This window comes from Mesoplodon mirus (assembly GCF_964341445.2).
Source record: "Mesoplodon mirus genome assembly, chromosome: 7".
In the NCBI taxonomy this organism is placed as follows: Eukaryota; Metazoa; Chordata; class Mammalia; order Artiodactyla; family Ziphiidae; genus Mesoplodon; species Mesoplodon mirus.
The window spans coordinates 81,615,843-81,630,284 of NC_138983.1; the positions used below are offsets into that span (position 1 = coordinate 81,615,843).

The 14,442-nt window shown below is 49.2% G+C and overlaps 2 protein-coding genes across 2 annotated transcripts in view; one reads left to right on the forward strand and one right to left on the reverse strand.

The window, feature by feature from the left end:
• Window positions 1-14,442, reverse strand: part of LOC309808830 (forkhead-associated domain-containing protein 1-like) — a gene marked incomplete at both ends in the record, with an annotated part of 1,104,685 nt that overhangs the window by 720,965 nt on the left and 369,278 nt on the right. The gene's annotated exons all lie outside the window — the stretch shown is intronic.
• Window positions 1-14,442, forward strand: part of LOC309808005 (forkhead-associated domain-containing protein 1-like) — a gene marked incomplete at both ends in the record, with an annotated part of 100,270 nt that overhangs the window by 58,822 nt on the left and 27,006 nt on the right. The window contains 2 exons of the mRNA XM_082628014.1: window positions 8,530-8,628; window positions 12,362-12,469. Of these exons, the coding sequence (XP_082484140.1) occupies window positions 8,530-8,628; window positions 12,362-12,469 (207 nt within the window). The remainder of the gene's footprint in view (window positions 1-8,529; window positions 8,629-12,361; window positions 12,470-14,442) is intronic.

Sequence of the window (14,442 nt, forward strand, 5' to 3'; positions counted from 1 at the left end):
GAGCCTGGCAAGGCTTACAAATGCACACATAAAGATTACCAACTATCTTCCCCAGAGACGCACGAGGGAAGCTGAAGCTAAAACACCCCGTGAGGGCTTACCTGGTGGCGCAGTGGTTGAGAGTCCGCCTGCCGATGCAGGGGACATGGGTTCGTGCCCCGGTCCGGGAAGATCCCACATGCCATGGAGCGGCTGGGCCCGTGAGCCATGGCTGCTGAGCCTGCGCGTCCGGAACCTGTGCTCCACAAAGGGAGAGGCCACAACAGTGAGAGGCCCGCGTACCGCAAAAAAAAAAAAAGAAAAAAAAAGAAAACAAAAAAAACACCCCGTGGTAGGTAGAGGAGAGGACTGTCACAGCTCATCCCCCTGTGCCGTGTGCCAGGCATGATCTGAGCACTTGTACACATGTTAACTTATTAAAATACTTCTCACAATCCTATCAGGCTGGGACTACCATCACCCCACGTACAGACTGAACAAAAGGAAACAGTACATGGTGTCCTGCTTGTGTTCCCAAAGCCCGTTAACTGGCAGAGACAGGACTTGAAGGCCACAGTCCGGCTCCCGAGTCCATGCCTTGCTTTACAGCCTCCAACTTCTCACGCTCATTCCTAGAGCCACCTGGGAAGGAGGAACCAGGCAACTAAAGACTGGGTTTGAATCAGACTCCACGTCTGACCAGCCGCGTGATCCCGAGCAGGGGGCCTCGCCTCTCTGAGTCTCAACCTGGCTCCCTTGCAAAATGGGCACATTAATGGGAACGTCAGCCTTCAGCAACGCTGTGACGAGTATCAGTGTAGCATGTGTGAACGGGCTTTGTAAACTCTGGAGTATTCTGTGAGGTATAAACTACCCTCTATTCTCATTAGAGGGAATTCATTTCATAACCTGCTCCCGGCTCTTGAACTTTGCTGTGCATCCAGTCAGTGCTGGATGATCTGGAACCAACAGCTGGTCTATTTATGGCTGAAAACCCACAGGTCATAGGGAGACAGCAGCACCCGAGCCCCTGGGTGGCCACAAAGATAAGGTCCGTGTCTCGAGGACCGATGACATGGTGGTCACTGAAGGAACAGGCCCCCTCCTGCCCCTTCCACTAGTGACAACGGAAAACCTTGGTTTCCCCAACACCCCGATCCAAGATCAACCCGACTCTTTGCCCAACGTTGGAGAAGTACGGGCGTGTCCTGCAGGCCTGGCTGGCCCCCTCTGACTGTGTGTTGCCTCCTTCCACAGATCAGTGCCCTACAGCAAGGCTACAACCAGGTGCTGTGCCAGACCCTGTCTGAGAGAAACTTAGAAATCACCTCCCTGAAGCACGAGGCCGAGAACTTAAGGAGGGACGCCGCCATCACGTCAGGTGAGGCCCTTCTGCATTCAGGCCCCAGAGCTTCTGCCCTCCCCCTGCAGACATCACCAGTCAACCAGCGCACCTGTGCCCGTGACCTGGGTGCAGCCTCAGGGATCACCCGTGTCGGTGCATTAGAGTTCTCCCTCAGTGGAGGTTTCTTGCCACCCAGTTCCGAGGGCAGGGCCTGGTAAATATTTGAGAGAATGGTATCTCTTGGCTACAAGGTCTCCTGAGCACTGGCCCCACCAGGGAGAACACAGGTCGCCTTGTGGCTTGGGTGGTTCCACAAAGCAGCCTGAGTGCAAACTAGAGCGTGGACAAACTGGGGTCACTCCTTTAAGGCACCCATGGTCTCACCCATTTCAGCCGAGTGCACCTGGGCCCAAGGGAAACCATTTTCTAATTTGATCAGAGGTGGTTCCCTGATAAAGGGCTTGGGTTGGGAGAGGGGCAGCCAACGCACAGCTGTGGCTGAGCTTTGATTCCTTGGATTCCTTCATTGCTTCCACATGTTTCTTGAGCTCCTACTAGGTGTCAGGCCCCGTTCCAGGCTCCGGGGAGGGAGAGCCAAGCAAGACAGTCAGATTCCTGTACTCACAGATTTGGGAGGGGTTGACAGACAATAAAAGTAAAGGGATGAATAAACAAGCCCACTTCAGAGAGCAGTGGTGCTGTGGAGAAAATAAACTGTGTGTCGTGGTGGCCAGCGCTTCAAGGGGGGAGGCCAAGGGGGACCAGCTTAGTGGGTGTGCAACCATGGAACTCAGGTGGGACTTGAACCCGTGGGCTGGGACTCGAACCCAGTCAGAACCCACTATCTTTTAATCGAGATCACGCATCTGGTCTCGGGACTTAATAAAGCTCAGGTTCTTTATGTCTCATGCAGAAAGAATTCAGTGAGAGACAAAGTAAGAAGTGGATTTCTTTAGAGAGAAACACACTCCACAGACAGAGTGTGGGCCATTTCAGAAGGCTAGAGACCCCCAAATATGGGGCAGTTAGTTTTTATGGGCTGGGTAATTTTATAGGCTAATGAGTGGGAGGATTGGGATAACTCTAATATTTTGGGGAAGGGGCGGGGATTTCCAGGAATTGGGCCAACACCCACTTTTTTTTTTTTTTTTCCTGTACGCGGGCCTCTCACAGTTGTGGCCTCTCCCATTGCGGAGCACAGGCTCCGGACATGCAGGCTCAGCAGCCATGGCTCACGGGCCCAGCCGCTACGCGGCATGTGGGATATTCCCGGACCGGGGCACGAACCCGTGTCCCCTGCATCGGCAGGCGGACTCTCAACCACCGCGCCACCAGGGAAGCCCCACCACCCACTTTTTGACCTTTATGGTCAGCCTCGGAACAGTCCTGGTGCTGATGGGTGTGTCATTTCGCTCATGTGTTACAATGAGCCTGTAATGGGGCTCCAGTTCCCCTGGAAGTCGAATCTTACGCCCCCTTGGACCTAGCCGATTTTAACCAGTTCATGTTGTATCCTCCACCGCTATGTCCTTCTTTTAGAGAGGACCTGTTTCAGGTGGGCAAGGACAAGCCAAGGGCAAGCGAGCCTGCGTGGAGTGAACAGGGGATTGTGGGGCTGGGCAGGGTCGGGGGGGTCTGGGTTTTTATTCCAAGGGTGTTGGGAATCCAGTGGAGGTTTTTAAGCAGAAACTGACATGTCTAGAGACCTGAAGAGGTTGGGGCCACTCACAGACGAGGGGAGAGAGAGAAGCAGGTGACAGGGAGGAGGCAGTGAGCCTCGCAGGGGCACATCACTCTGAAAGCAGCCAGTGCGTAGCAGGAAACATGCCCACAGCTGTAGAAGCCAGGCATAGCATTGAGTCGCACGTGAATCCCCATCTCTGTATGAGTCTGTGCTTTTCTTCTGCCTCACTCTTCAACTTAATCACACCCACACCCACCCCTTGCTGCCCCCAGGTCTCTGCTTATGCTCCTCCCTCACTTGGGATGTCCTCAGATATTTTCTGAGCCCCTCCCCCAGGCTAGGTGCTGTTCTGGGCACCAGGAATGGAAGGATGAACTCGCTGGTCCTCACCTTCCTCCCGTATGTCGGCCAGTGAAACCTCATCCAAGCATCAAGCCTGTCTCAGATCCCACCTTCTCCGATCAGGGAGTCGGACAGGCCTGGGTTGGGATAACGCTTGAGATGGGCTGGACCCACTCAAAGTGTGGCAAGCCCCAGAGGGATTTCCAAGTAACTGAACTCTGTCCTGGAGGCAAAGCTCATTTTAAAAATGAAATTCTGGAGCATTTTGTGCTTTATTTCATAGACATTCTTGATTGATACCTACCACTAAAACTGGGCCTGATGTTCTTTCAAGAAAAGAACCGTAGGAGATAACCCAATACCACTGCATTTATGCACCCTTCTTCCCACTTTTATTCAAAATGATACTACAATGCAAGAGGGAAGAGATATGGGGAGATATGTATATGCATAACTGATTCACTTGGTTATAAAGCAGAAACTAACACACCATTGTAAAGCAATTATACTCCAATAAAGATGTTAAAAAAAATGATGCTACAGTAATGGAGGAGTTATCTATTGCTGCATAACAAGTTACCCCAAAATGTAATGGATAAAACCCCAACCAATATTTATTATCTCCTCCAGTTTCTGTAGTTCAGGAATTTGAGCGGGGGGTGACTTAGTTCTCATGAGTTGCAGGCAAGATGTCGGCTGGGGCATCAGTCATGTCATCTAAAGCCTCGGGGGGAGCCGGAGGATCCCCCTTCAGAATGGCTGCTCATGTGGCTATTGGCTGGAGGCCTTAGTCCCTCAGCACACATGCTTCTCTCTAGGGCTGCTTGAGTGTCGTCACGACACAGCAGTTGGCTTCCCCCAGAGTGAGTGATTGGAGAGAGAGCAAAGAGGAGGCCACAGTGTCTTTTATGACCCAGCCTGAGAGGAAACAGTCCGTCATTTCCACAGTATCATATTGGTGACACATGGCAGCCCTATTCACGGTGGCAGGGGCTACACAGGGCATGAATTCTAGGTGGTAGGGATCATTGGGGCCATTTTGGAAGCTGGCTGCTGAGAAAAATAATAGGCGCCATGTAACAAACATAATTTAGCCACTTTGTGTTCTTGGGGCATACCGTCTCATTTGACCCTTACAATAACTGTGTGGGACAGACAGTGGGAGGTGAAATAGCTTGTCCAAGACCACGAAGCTAATAAGTGGTAGAGAGGGGTCCAAACTCAGAGGACTGAGAAACCAACCACCCACCCCATCAATAGTGTCCAGCAGTGCCCTCTGCCACACGCCCGTCTCCTGGCCTCTGGAGAAGAATTCCTGGACCTTCCCTGTGCTGGGCCTTTGTTCCCCAGGCCCATGGTGTGGCCTCTCCTCCCAGCTTTGCCTGGCCTGTGCCCACAAGAGGCCCCCAAAGGCTTCTCCTCTCTCTGGTGCTGACTGCCCCTCATTCTCACTGAAGCCTCAAACCCTGTTCCATGGACTTCGCTCTCATTCCCATTCCTGCTCTGGGACCCTTGGAAAAAGCCTCCCCAGTTCTAGGCGGGCACCGGTGGTGGCCCAGGCTTGGAAGGTCTTTTCCGAACATTGGCTGACAGCCATGGTGTTGCCAATAATCCTTCCTGCCTCTTTGACCTCCATGAGTCTTTTGTTTTGGTTTGGTTTGGTTCTTTTACAGAGATGGTGTCATCTTTGCAAAGAGACGCGTTAGTAAAGGATGGTCAAGTTCAACAATTACAACAGGAGGTGAATCAACTGAAAAGTGAGAACAAAGAAAAGGATCACCAGCTTGAAGCCCTCAGCTCCAGAGTGAGTGTCGGGTCATCAGCAAATTGTAGCTGCGAAAAGCAGACACAGTGGAGTCACATGACACACGGTGGTGAGATGAGGCCAGTGCCCAAGGACACAGGGAGGGTAGCTGCTGGGCAGGTGGCCAACTTCTCTGAAGCCTTTCAAAGGACAGCATGTATGTGGCTCAGAAGAAGCATAATAGATTTTCAAATCCAGCAAACATTTTCTAACCCCTATTATAAATGAGTTTGTTTAATCCCAGCAACAAACCCACCTATGAGCATATACTGCCATTGCAAAGTTTAACATTAAACAGAATACGATCTCTCTGTGAGCACGGATGACCACACGGCTGCATCGTGGTCCCAGCACCGCTGGTTCTCATAACTGTCTTCACAGCAGAACGTCTGAAGATCCAGATGCAAACACGCAGACGCTCATTTCTTCCTTAGACTTTAGTGTGTGGAATGTCTCTGTGGAAGATGAACGTGGTAGGCAAGCAAAGAGCTTTTTACATGTAACTTTGACCCTTTGCAAATCTTGCCTTCAATGCTAACTTTAGAATCCTGACTCTATAGGATAAGATTTCTCAGTATTTGCATGATGTGCCTGTTTCTGTGAGTCAAGGTAGAACCTCAAAGCTTTCATCTCATGTGGCAACTCAGAGATTCCCAGAGGCTACCCGATAGCTAGGTCTTCATGGGGCTGGGGTGAAAACAGATCTTGAGGTTCCAAGGAAAAGGCACAGTAAGTAATACCTGGTACGTAGTACCATACCCAGTTTGGAGCTGGTGAAAGGCACTGCACGAGCTTTGGGATCAGACAGACCAGGGTCCCACCCCAGAGCTTTCTTTTATTGTAACTTATTTGGCCTCCATTTCCCCATGTGTGAAATGGGGATGACAAAATCGTTTTCCAAGAAGTGGGAGGCTGGTTTTAGTTGTGCTCTTCTGCCTCTGCCTGAGGTCGGCTGCCTGGCCAAGCCCTCTGCATTCGTTTCTCCCAAGCAGGGTGTCTTCCCAGGCATGTGCTATAGCTGTTTAATGTGGTGTGTGTGTGTGTGTGTGTGTGTGTGTGTGTGTGTGTGTGTGTGTGTGTTGGGGACGGGAAGGGGATGCAGAGCTGGTGCTAAGTAGAAGGAATCTGCAAAGACAGCACCTGCTTGGCTCTTCTACCTCCTGAAATGCATTTGGATGATTTATGTCCCCATTTCCCCTTCCTCGTTGACCTTGGAATGAGGTCCCTTCTCCTCTAGACTGTGCTGGCCAATAGCACAAGGGCTCGTCACCACCAAGGATACTGCTCTTGTGAACATTTGAGATGCCTTTTTTTTAATGACATATATCATGTGTGTTAATTTTAGAAAAATAAGTAGATGACATTGAGAAGAAAAAATAAAAAGAGAGGAGAGGAAATGCTACCTTGAGAAATCAGTGTTAATATTTTCATGTATGTTCTTCCAGTCTTGTTTCTATATATTGCCTAGAAATCAATCAATCAATCATTTTATAGTGAATTTATACTATGCACATTTTTTAAATTTTTAAATACTTATTATTTTTCCATTCTAATAAATCAACGCTCTTATCATTCGTCTTAAAAGCTACATACTTTCTCCTGGATGTACCCAGTGTTATAAAGTGGTCTGCTGTTCTAAACAACACTTGGGTTGTTTCCTCTTTTTTTTTTTTCTTCCACTGTTACTGACAATTCTGTGAAGAGCATCCTTGAAACTACAGATTTACTTATTTCTCCAGTCATTGTCCTTAAGGTACATTCCTAAAGTGGGAATTGCTGGGTCAAAAGAAGGCACATCCATGCTTACGCCCTTAATGCCTGTTGCCAAGCCGCCCTCAGGCAAGACAGCTCCGTTTACCCCTCCACACCAGTCGGGGCTGTTGTTTCTTTGAGATGCAACCTGCACAAAAGCCCTAAGATGGACCGGAGCTCACTGGCTCTGCCCCCTCCACCCTCACCGTTCACAGCGTGAAAACATCCCAATTCCTGCACCCTAAGTCCCCAGACTCTACAAAGCTGGATTTCCCCTGCAGTGAAGTTTGCTGGCTTTTGAAGAGGAATTTAGACGCTCTATTCCTCAGAACTCATGAGAGGGGTGAACTGGGAACGACTGCAGGATCCCGTGCTCCCATCACACAAATGGTCTCGCCTCTCAGAATTCAGAGGTGTGATTGCGTTATACAGCAGGAAACACTCCTGGGTGTGAACACAATTACTTGGGACCCCCAGCCAAGCCCTCCGTGGCCTTGTCCTTTTTCTCCACAGTGCTCAGTGCTGAAAGAAGAGTTACAGAAGGAAGATGCCCAGAAGGAGAAGTGGGAAGCCCAAGAGAAAGAGTTAAAACTCTGCAAAACCGTGCGTTGAACCTCCTGACCCCTAGGTGTCCACTGAAAGCCTAGATTGGGGCCTTGAGGGTTTTGGAGGGGTTCCTTGGCCCATTAGCTAGCACAAGCTCTGGGGCTTTCTGGGTGTTTGTGTGTTAATGCTTTGATTTGCTAGCCTCAAAGAGATGGGTGAAAAGACCATGGAAAACACACTCTCCCCAGATTTTCTGGGCAGTTGGCTCAAGGCCCCTCATCAGGTTTCCCCTGGGGAAAGGGACGGGAGGTGGCCACCATATGCTGCTAGAAATTCACCGTGGTCCCTACCCCTGGACTTGTGATGCCCAGACTTTCATGATCCACTGTCACAAGTTTTATCACAGCCCTGAGCACTGCTATTAACACAACTCTTCTTGAAGTATTTTTACTTAAATACATTCAATTTTACAACAATTCATAAAAACAAAATAAAAAGCAAATGTATCACTGGCCTTGTATGGAAGGTGAACATAAAAATGAATACAATGAAAAGATGACCACTCAATGTAAATGTTCACCCCCTGTACCGGCCCGAACCCTCGTGCACATCACCAGGCATACGTTTTCCATCCGTTGGGAAGCCCGGTGCCTGGGACAGGGGGAGGAGACGTGTGTTCTTCTCTCTGGCAGGAGCACACTTCTCTGCCTCAAATGAGAAAAAAGAAAAATGTCATTGTTCTTTTCTTCCAAACTGTGCCCATTGTGTCTTCCAAACAGCCCTTATTTAGATTGAACTCAAAAATATACCCCAAGGAAAGAGATTCTAATGAGTGGATAGGTATCTTGTACTGTTTAATCCAGGATCCATGCTGATCTTCAAAAGAAAATCAAATTTTCCCTCACCCAGCCCTTTCATTGCATCCGTTGAAAGAAAGTCTACTTTGCCTCAAAGATGTGGAATTGTCCCCCAAGGGAAGGAATGAAGCGAATCCCAGACTAGGTTTCTGCCTTAATGAACCGGATGAAATGAGTTGTGAAGTTGACTTCCCTGTTGTTGGAACTCTTTCAGCAAATCCATGACATGGAAAAAGAAATGAGGAAGCTCAGGGTGGAGCTGAAAAGGAGCAGTACCGAGCAGAGCCTGATCTCTATGACGCTGCGGGAAAAGAGCAAGGTATGGCAGGGACAGGTCGGCCTGGGAACCACTCTGGGGCCAGCACTCCACCTGCATCATCTCTGTTCATCCTCACAATGACCCCATGCGGTCTATACTGGTATTATCCCCACTTTACAGTTGGGAAAACTGAGGCTCACAGAGGTGAAGGAAGTTATCCAAGTTCACTTGCATAAAGTAGTTGTGGCAGAACTTGAATCCAGGTCTGCCTGACTCCAAAGCTCCTGTGTGTAACCACTACCCTAGACTGCCTTCAGATCTTAATTGTGAAATTATCTAAGAAAGAATTGATCCATTAAATCAAGTTTGCCAATGATGTTGTTCCAACTTAAATTCTCATATTGATTTTTTTGTCTTTTTGTTCCATCATTGAGAATGTTTTTAAAAATCTCAACATGTTTGTCATTTGTGTGTTTCTTCTTTTAATATGAACGATGTTTGCTTTATATATTTTGAGGCTGTGTTACTAGGTGCATATAAATTTAGGATCCTAATACTTCCTGTAGAGCAAAACTTTAGATCATCATGAAATGTCCCTTTTCATCTCTAGTAGTGTTTCTCCCTTAACGTCTCCTTTGTCATTTAGCTTCACCACTGGCTTTCTGTTGGTTAGAGTTTTCATACCTTATCTTTTTCATATGTTCTCTGTCAATTTTTGTCTTAAGTTTTAGACATATGTCTTCAAATAGCGTATCATTTTTACAAAATCCAGTTTGACAATTTTGACTTTTAGTCCATTTATATTATGTAATTACTCGTGTACTGGGGTTTAAATCTACCTTCTTGCTCAATACCAGATGTACCATCTGTGGTATGTTCCTTTTTCTCTCCTTTCTTGCCTCCTTCTGAGTGGATGGTTTTCTCTTATTCCACTTTCCCCCTCTATTAGCTTGGAAATATTTCACTTTTTTACTATTCTTTTAGTCATAGTAAGACAATAGCATTCATCCTTGACTCACCAAAATCACACATTAATTAAGTTTTTCACTCTTCTACTATTCTCTTAGTAGTCATCCTGAAGACTATAAAGTGCATTCTTTTTTTTTTTTTTCGGTACGCGGGCCTCTCACTGTTATGGCCTCTTCCGTTGTGGAGCACAGGCTCTGGACGCACAGGCTCAGTGGCCATGGCTCACAGGCCCAGCCGCTCTGCGGCATGTGGGATCCTCCTGGACCAGGACACGAACCCATGTCCCCTGCATCGGCAGGCAGACTCTCAACCGCTGCGCCACCAGGGAAGCCCTGCATTCTTAACTTACCAAGAGGCAATAGTAGTTGATAATGATGCCCTTCTCCTTGACAGTGCAATGAGTTTCAAACACCTTAACTTCACTTACCCCCTCCAGATTTATAAGCCATTACTGTCATTTTCTAAACTCCTCTTGATAGTTAAAACCCCACAAGACATTATTAGTGTTTTTCTATAGTCAGTATCATATCCACACATTACCCTTACTGTTGCTTGTCTTTTCTGCATCTCTGATCACCCACCTGGGTTCATTTTTCTTGTGTCTGAAGAATACCCTTTAATGTTTTCCCTCATTGTGGCTCTGCTGATGACAAATTCTCAAATGTGCCTGTGTGTCTGTCTGGAGATGTATATTTAACCTTCATTCTTAAAACACATTTGACTGCGTATTGAATTCTACAATGGCAACTCTTTTCTTTCAGCACATTAGATACAGCATTAGATATGTCACTATTGTCTTGTGGCTCCTATTATTTCTATTTAGAAGTCATCTGTAAGCCTAACTGTTGTACCTTTGCATAATCTGTCTTTTTCTCCGGTTGCTTTTAAGATTGTCTTTTTCCTTGATTTCCAGCAGTTTTATTATGGTTTATCTAGGTGTGGATCCAGTTTTATTTACCTCGTACAGAGTTCGTAGGGGCTTCTTGAATCTCTGGCTTGGTGTTTTGCCTTAGTTCAGGCGCTTGGGCTCTGTACCACACAGGCAGTGGGGAGCTACTAAGCCTCCTGAACAAGTGACTGATGCAATGACATTCGTGGACAGTAATTAGGGTGAAAATGAGAGTTACAATTTCTCACGTACTAGGCGTTACCCTGAACTTTTCACCTCTTAATCTTTACAACAGCGCTGTGATCTAGAAATCATCCTCTCCATTTTACAGATGAGAAAGTCAAGGCTACTAGTTACTAGTAAAGTAACTAGCCCAATGGCACAGTCGGTTTTGTCTGACTTCAGGTTTGTCTGACTTCAGTTACCCTGGCATAGCAAACAGCCACATGCTACTGTTTACACTGAAATTAATGAAAATTAAATAAAATTTTAATTCAGTTCCTCCGCCACACCAGCCCCATTTCGAGTGCTCGATCCCCAGATGTGGCTGGTGGCTGCCGTATTAGACAACACAGCCTCGCTCAGAGTACCTGTACCGTTGCAGAAAGTTCTGGTGGACAGAGCTGCCTTATAGCAGGGTAACTCTCACAGTACCGTTAAGATTGCACTGGAAGAAACTAAACTTGAGGCGAGGAGGCCAGTTGTCACAGTCCAGCTTGCATTTGAGAGGGGTTGGAGGACAGGCGTGAGACCCCCAAGTGTGAGAGAGGGAGCAGGGCGGCCGCTGAAGGTGACTCTGAGGCTTGGGGACAGGAACGGGGGCTGTTCATGCAGAACACAAACAGGGGCAGAGTCCAAGGCTGGACTTGGCTTTTGCAGCATATGAAACAGGCTGCTGAAATAGAAGTCAGAGCATGTTTAGACCTGGGAGAAAACTAAGGCCCAGAGAGCTTAGATGACTTTTCCAAGGTAACGGAGCTGGGTAGAGGCTCTTCCACTGGGCCACACTACTCAGAAGAAAGCTCTTAAGGGCTTTTCTGGGTCTTTTATAACATCCCTGTGATCCCCCTCTTCAGATCCCTAAAAACACAGCCTGTGAATTTGTTTCAGCACAAAAACTTTCCATTTATTTACGAGTGTTTGCCTCATTTCCTGTTAGTGCCAGGGCCCAGGGCTCAGCAGGTGCATCCAAGAATTGAGCAGCTGCGAGGCCTACACTGGCCAGCCAAGGGTAGCGTGGAGCACTCCCAAGCTTACCGTGCGTTGACTGTTACCCAAGCAAGGGGGGAAAAGTAGGCAAGCTTCTCCACTTTAAACGCCTTCCTTTGCAGGCTGCAATTCTTAATAGACATTGCTTTGGCAAGCCTCCAGAGAGGTTACCACCAGTGAGTGTGCTCAAAGTGGTAACGACAAACAGTTATGATAATAAACCCAATCATAACATTTCCAAGTACCCATCACGAGTTATTAGAACGAGACTGTACGGCGGACATTCCCGTCCACCTTTCATAGGTTACAACGGTACTTAACACTCTCACAGAGCCCTTAAGCACTATTCCAAACATTGAATCCCCACAATGACTCTATGCAGTGATACTAGTATCATCATTCCCATTTGACAGATGAGGACACTGAGTCACGGAGCAGTGAAGTAACTTTCCGAGTGTCGTACGGCTTGTTAGGGACCGACCTGGGATGGGAGTGTGCGGTAGAACATAGTTGAGCCCCGGGTGCAGAGCTCGGCCCTTTCCCGTAGGGGGCAACTCCCTGTGAGTTTGCCTCCACCCTGTGCATGCCTGTGACCCCTGCTGCTGGGCTGCAGCTGTCCCTACCCCTCAGGGACTCCCCCACTGCCATTAGCCCACCCAGAAGAGTTTCCCCAGAGGGCATGATGATCACATTAGCAGCAAGCCCACACTTTCATCATCCTTTCAGGTGGAAGAGAAGCTTCGGGAGGATTGCAGAAGGAAATTGCTTCAGCTGAAAGAAATGAGGAACAGAGAAAACCTCATTAAAGCCAATTTGGAAAGGGCAGTAGGTCAGGTAGGTGTGCTGCAGAGCCCCTTCACGGGCCCGTGCTCTCCACGGAATCCCGCACCCAAGCGGCCGGCAGGGATGAATGAGGAGGAAGACGGCCTGCCTTAGTTCACCCGCTTATCTCAGGGGCAGGGCTTTGTGCAGCTTCCGCGTCCCCGTGGATTTCACTAAAGAGGCTTTTCCTTCTGGGAAGCTGCCCACTCCAGTGTTTGCTGTTGCCTGAGACCCTGACCAAGCAGCCAGTCCCAGCTCAAGGCCCACCCCAGTGAACCAGCTGTGCGGTTCCCTCTTGGGAAGGGTTTGAGCTCTTGACCCCGGTGGTGTTTCTAGCACTTTCTCCTTCACATTTTTTGTCCTGACATTTAGAGCGATCTTTCTTCCTCTGGGCCCCCAAAGAGATGCTACAGTCAGTGTCCCCAGGGAATTGCCACATTTCTGTTTGTTTGTTTGTTTGTTTTGTTTGGCCGAACCGCGTGGCTTGCAGGATTTTAGTTCCCCGACCAGGGATGGAACCCGTGCCCCCTGCAGTGGCTGCATGGAGTCTTAACCACTGGAGCGCCAGGGAAGTCCTGCCACTTTTCTTAATAAAGTAAAACCCAGAATACCACAGCTTATGCCAGGTGGAGGTGGGCAGGGTGGGGAGAGGGCCATTTCCCAGGCCTCTGACCCAAGATGGCCCAGTGGCCCTTCCTCTGACACGTGGCACAGACATGAGGGCCAGAACATGCAAACGAGCCTTCACCAAAGGCTAAGGGAGAGCAAACGAGAACCCAAGATGGGGCACTGGCCCTCCAGAACACAGCCCACCGAGGGCAGCCCATCTTGGGCCCCTCCACAAGGCATCCTCTCCTGGCAGCCACGGCTCCAGGGGGACCAAGAACGTTTTGCGTGTATGTGTTTGTGCTTTTCTTTTTCTGGGAGAGTGAGTCCACCTCGTCACTCATTGGATGCTCAGAAGGATTTGTAAACCACCAAAAAAGGTTAAGAACCACGATCCTTAAAGGAGCCCTCCGTCCCACCCAGCCCAGCTCCCAAAGCCCTTGAGTTTGGTAGCATCCAAGCCTGAACCATCAGTGTGACCGGAATTTGTCCCACGCGCTGAACTTCAGAGGCACCCACAAGTTAAATGATGATGCTGACCCTCAGGCAGGTTTGAAAGCCTCTTCAACCAACTTCCACACCATCACCCCCAGTGTCCTTTCTCCTGCAGGGTGCCGACCCCTTAGCAAGGCAGAGAGCCCGCCAGCCTGGGCTTCCCTCCGTGCACCTGGGCTACCCCTCACCTTGCTGGCACTCTGCACCCACGGCGAACACCCGCCTTGAGGGCATGATCTGCGCCACTTGCCGAGCGCCTGGTCATGGCTCTGGCCAGGGGTCATCCAGGAAGACCCTCAGAGACACTGAGATTCCTCCAGGTCTAGACTCGAGAGAGAAAGGACGAACAAGGCTTCTCTGCGCTGCCTGGGCCTTGCTGCTTCACCCCCTTGTCTCCACAGCCCGCTCCCGGCCTGAGGTCCTGCCCTTCCCCAGGCCAGTGACCACAGGACTCAGCCCACCATCCAGCAGGACCTGTCCCTCCCCACCCCCACCCCCCACCAAGCAGTCCTGTAGGGCGCCTCTGGTGATAACACGGGCCATTGCCCACAGGGCCCTCTGCATAACCTCTTCCTCGGGCGACCTAGGACCCTCCCTTGGCCATGAAACCAGCAGACGACCCAGAGTCCCTCCAATCACCCAGCTGGCTTCTGGCAGGATGACTGCAGAGGTGTCCTTAGGAGAGTCACAATTCCTCTACTTGGCTTCCTAGAGCTCCCTGGTGTGCAGCAGACTCCTGTGTCTTAGGACCTGTTCACGTTCTCATTGATTCTGTGGCCCTTGTGGTCCTTCAGGGCTCTGTTTTAGAGCCTTTCATGACCACATTTTGCCAGTGAGCCAAAAACCCAGGCCAAGGGCCATCACGTTGGGAAATTTCCAGAGAA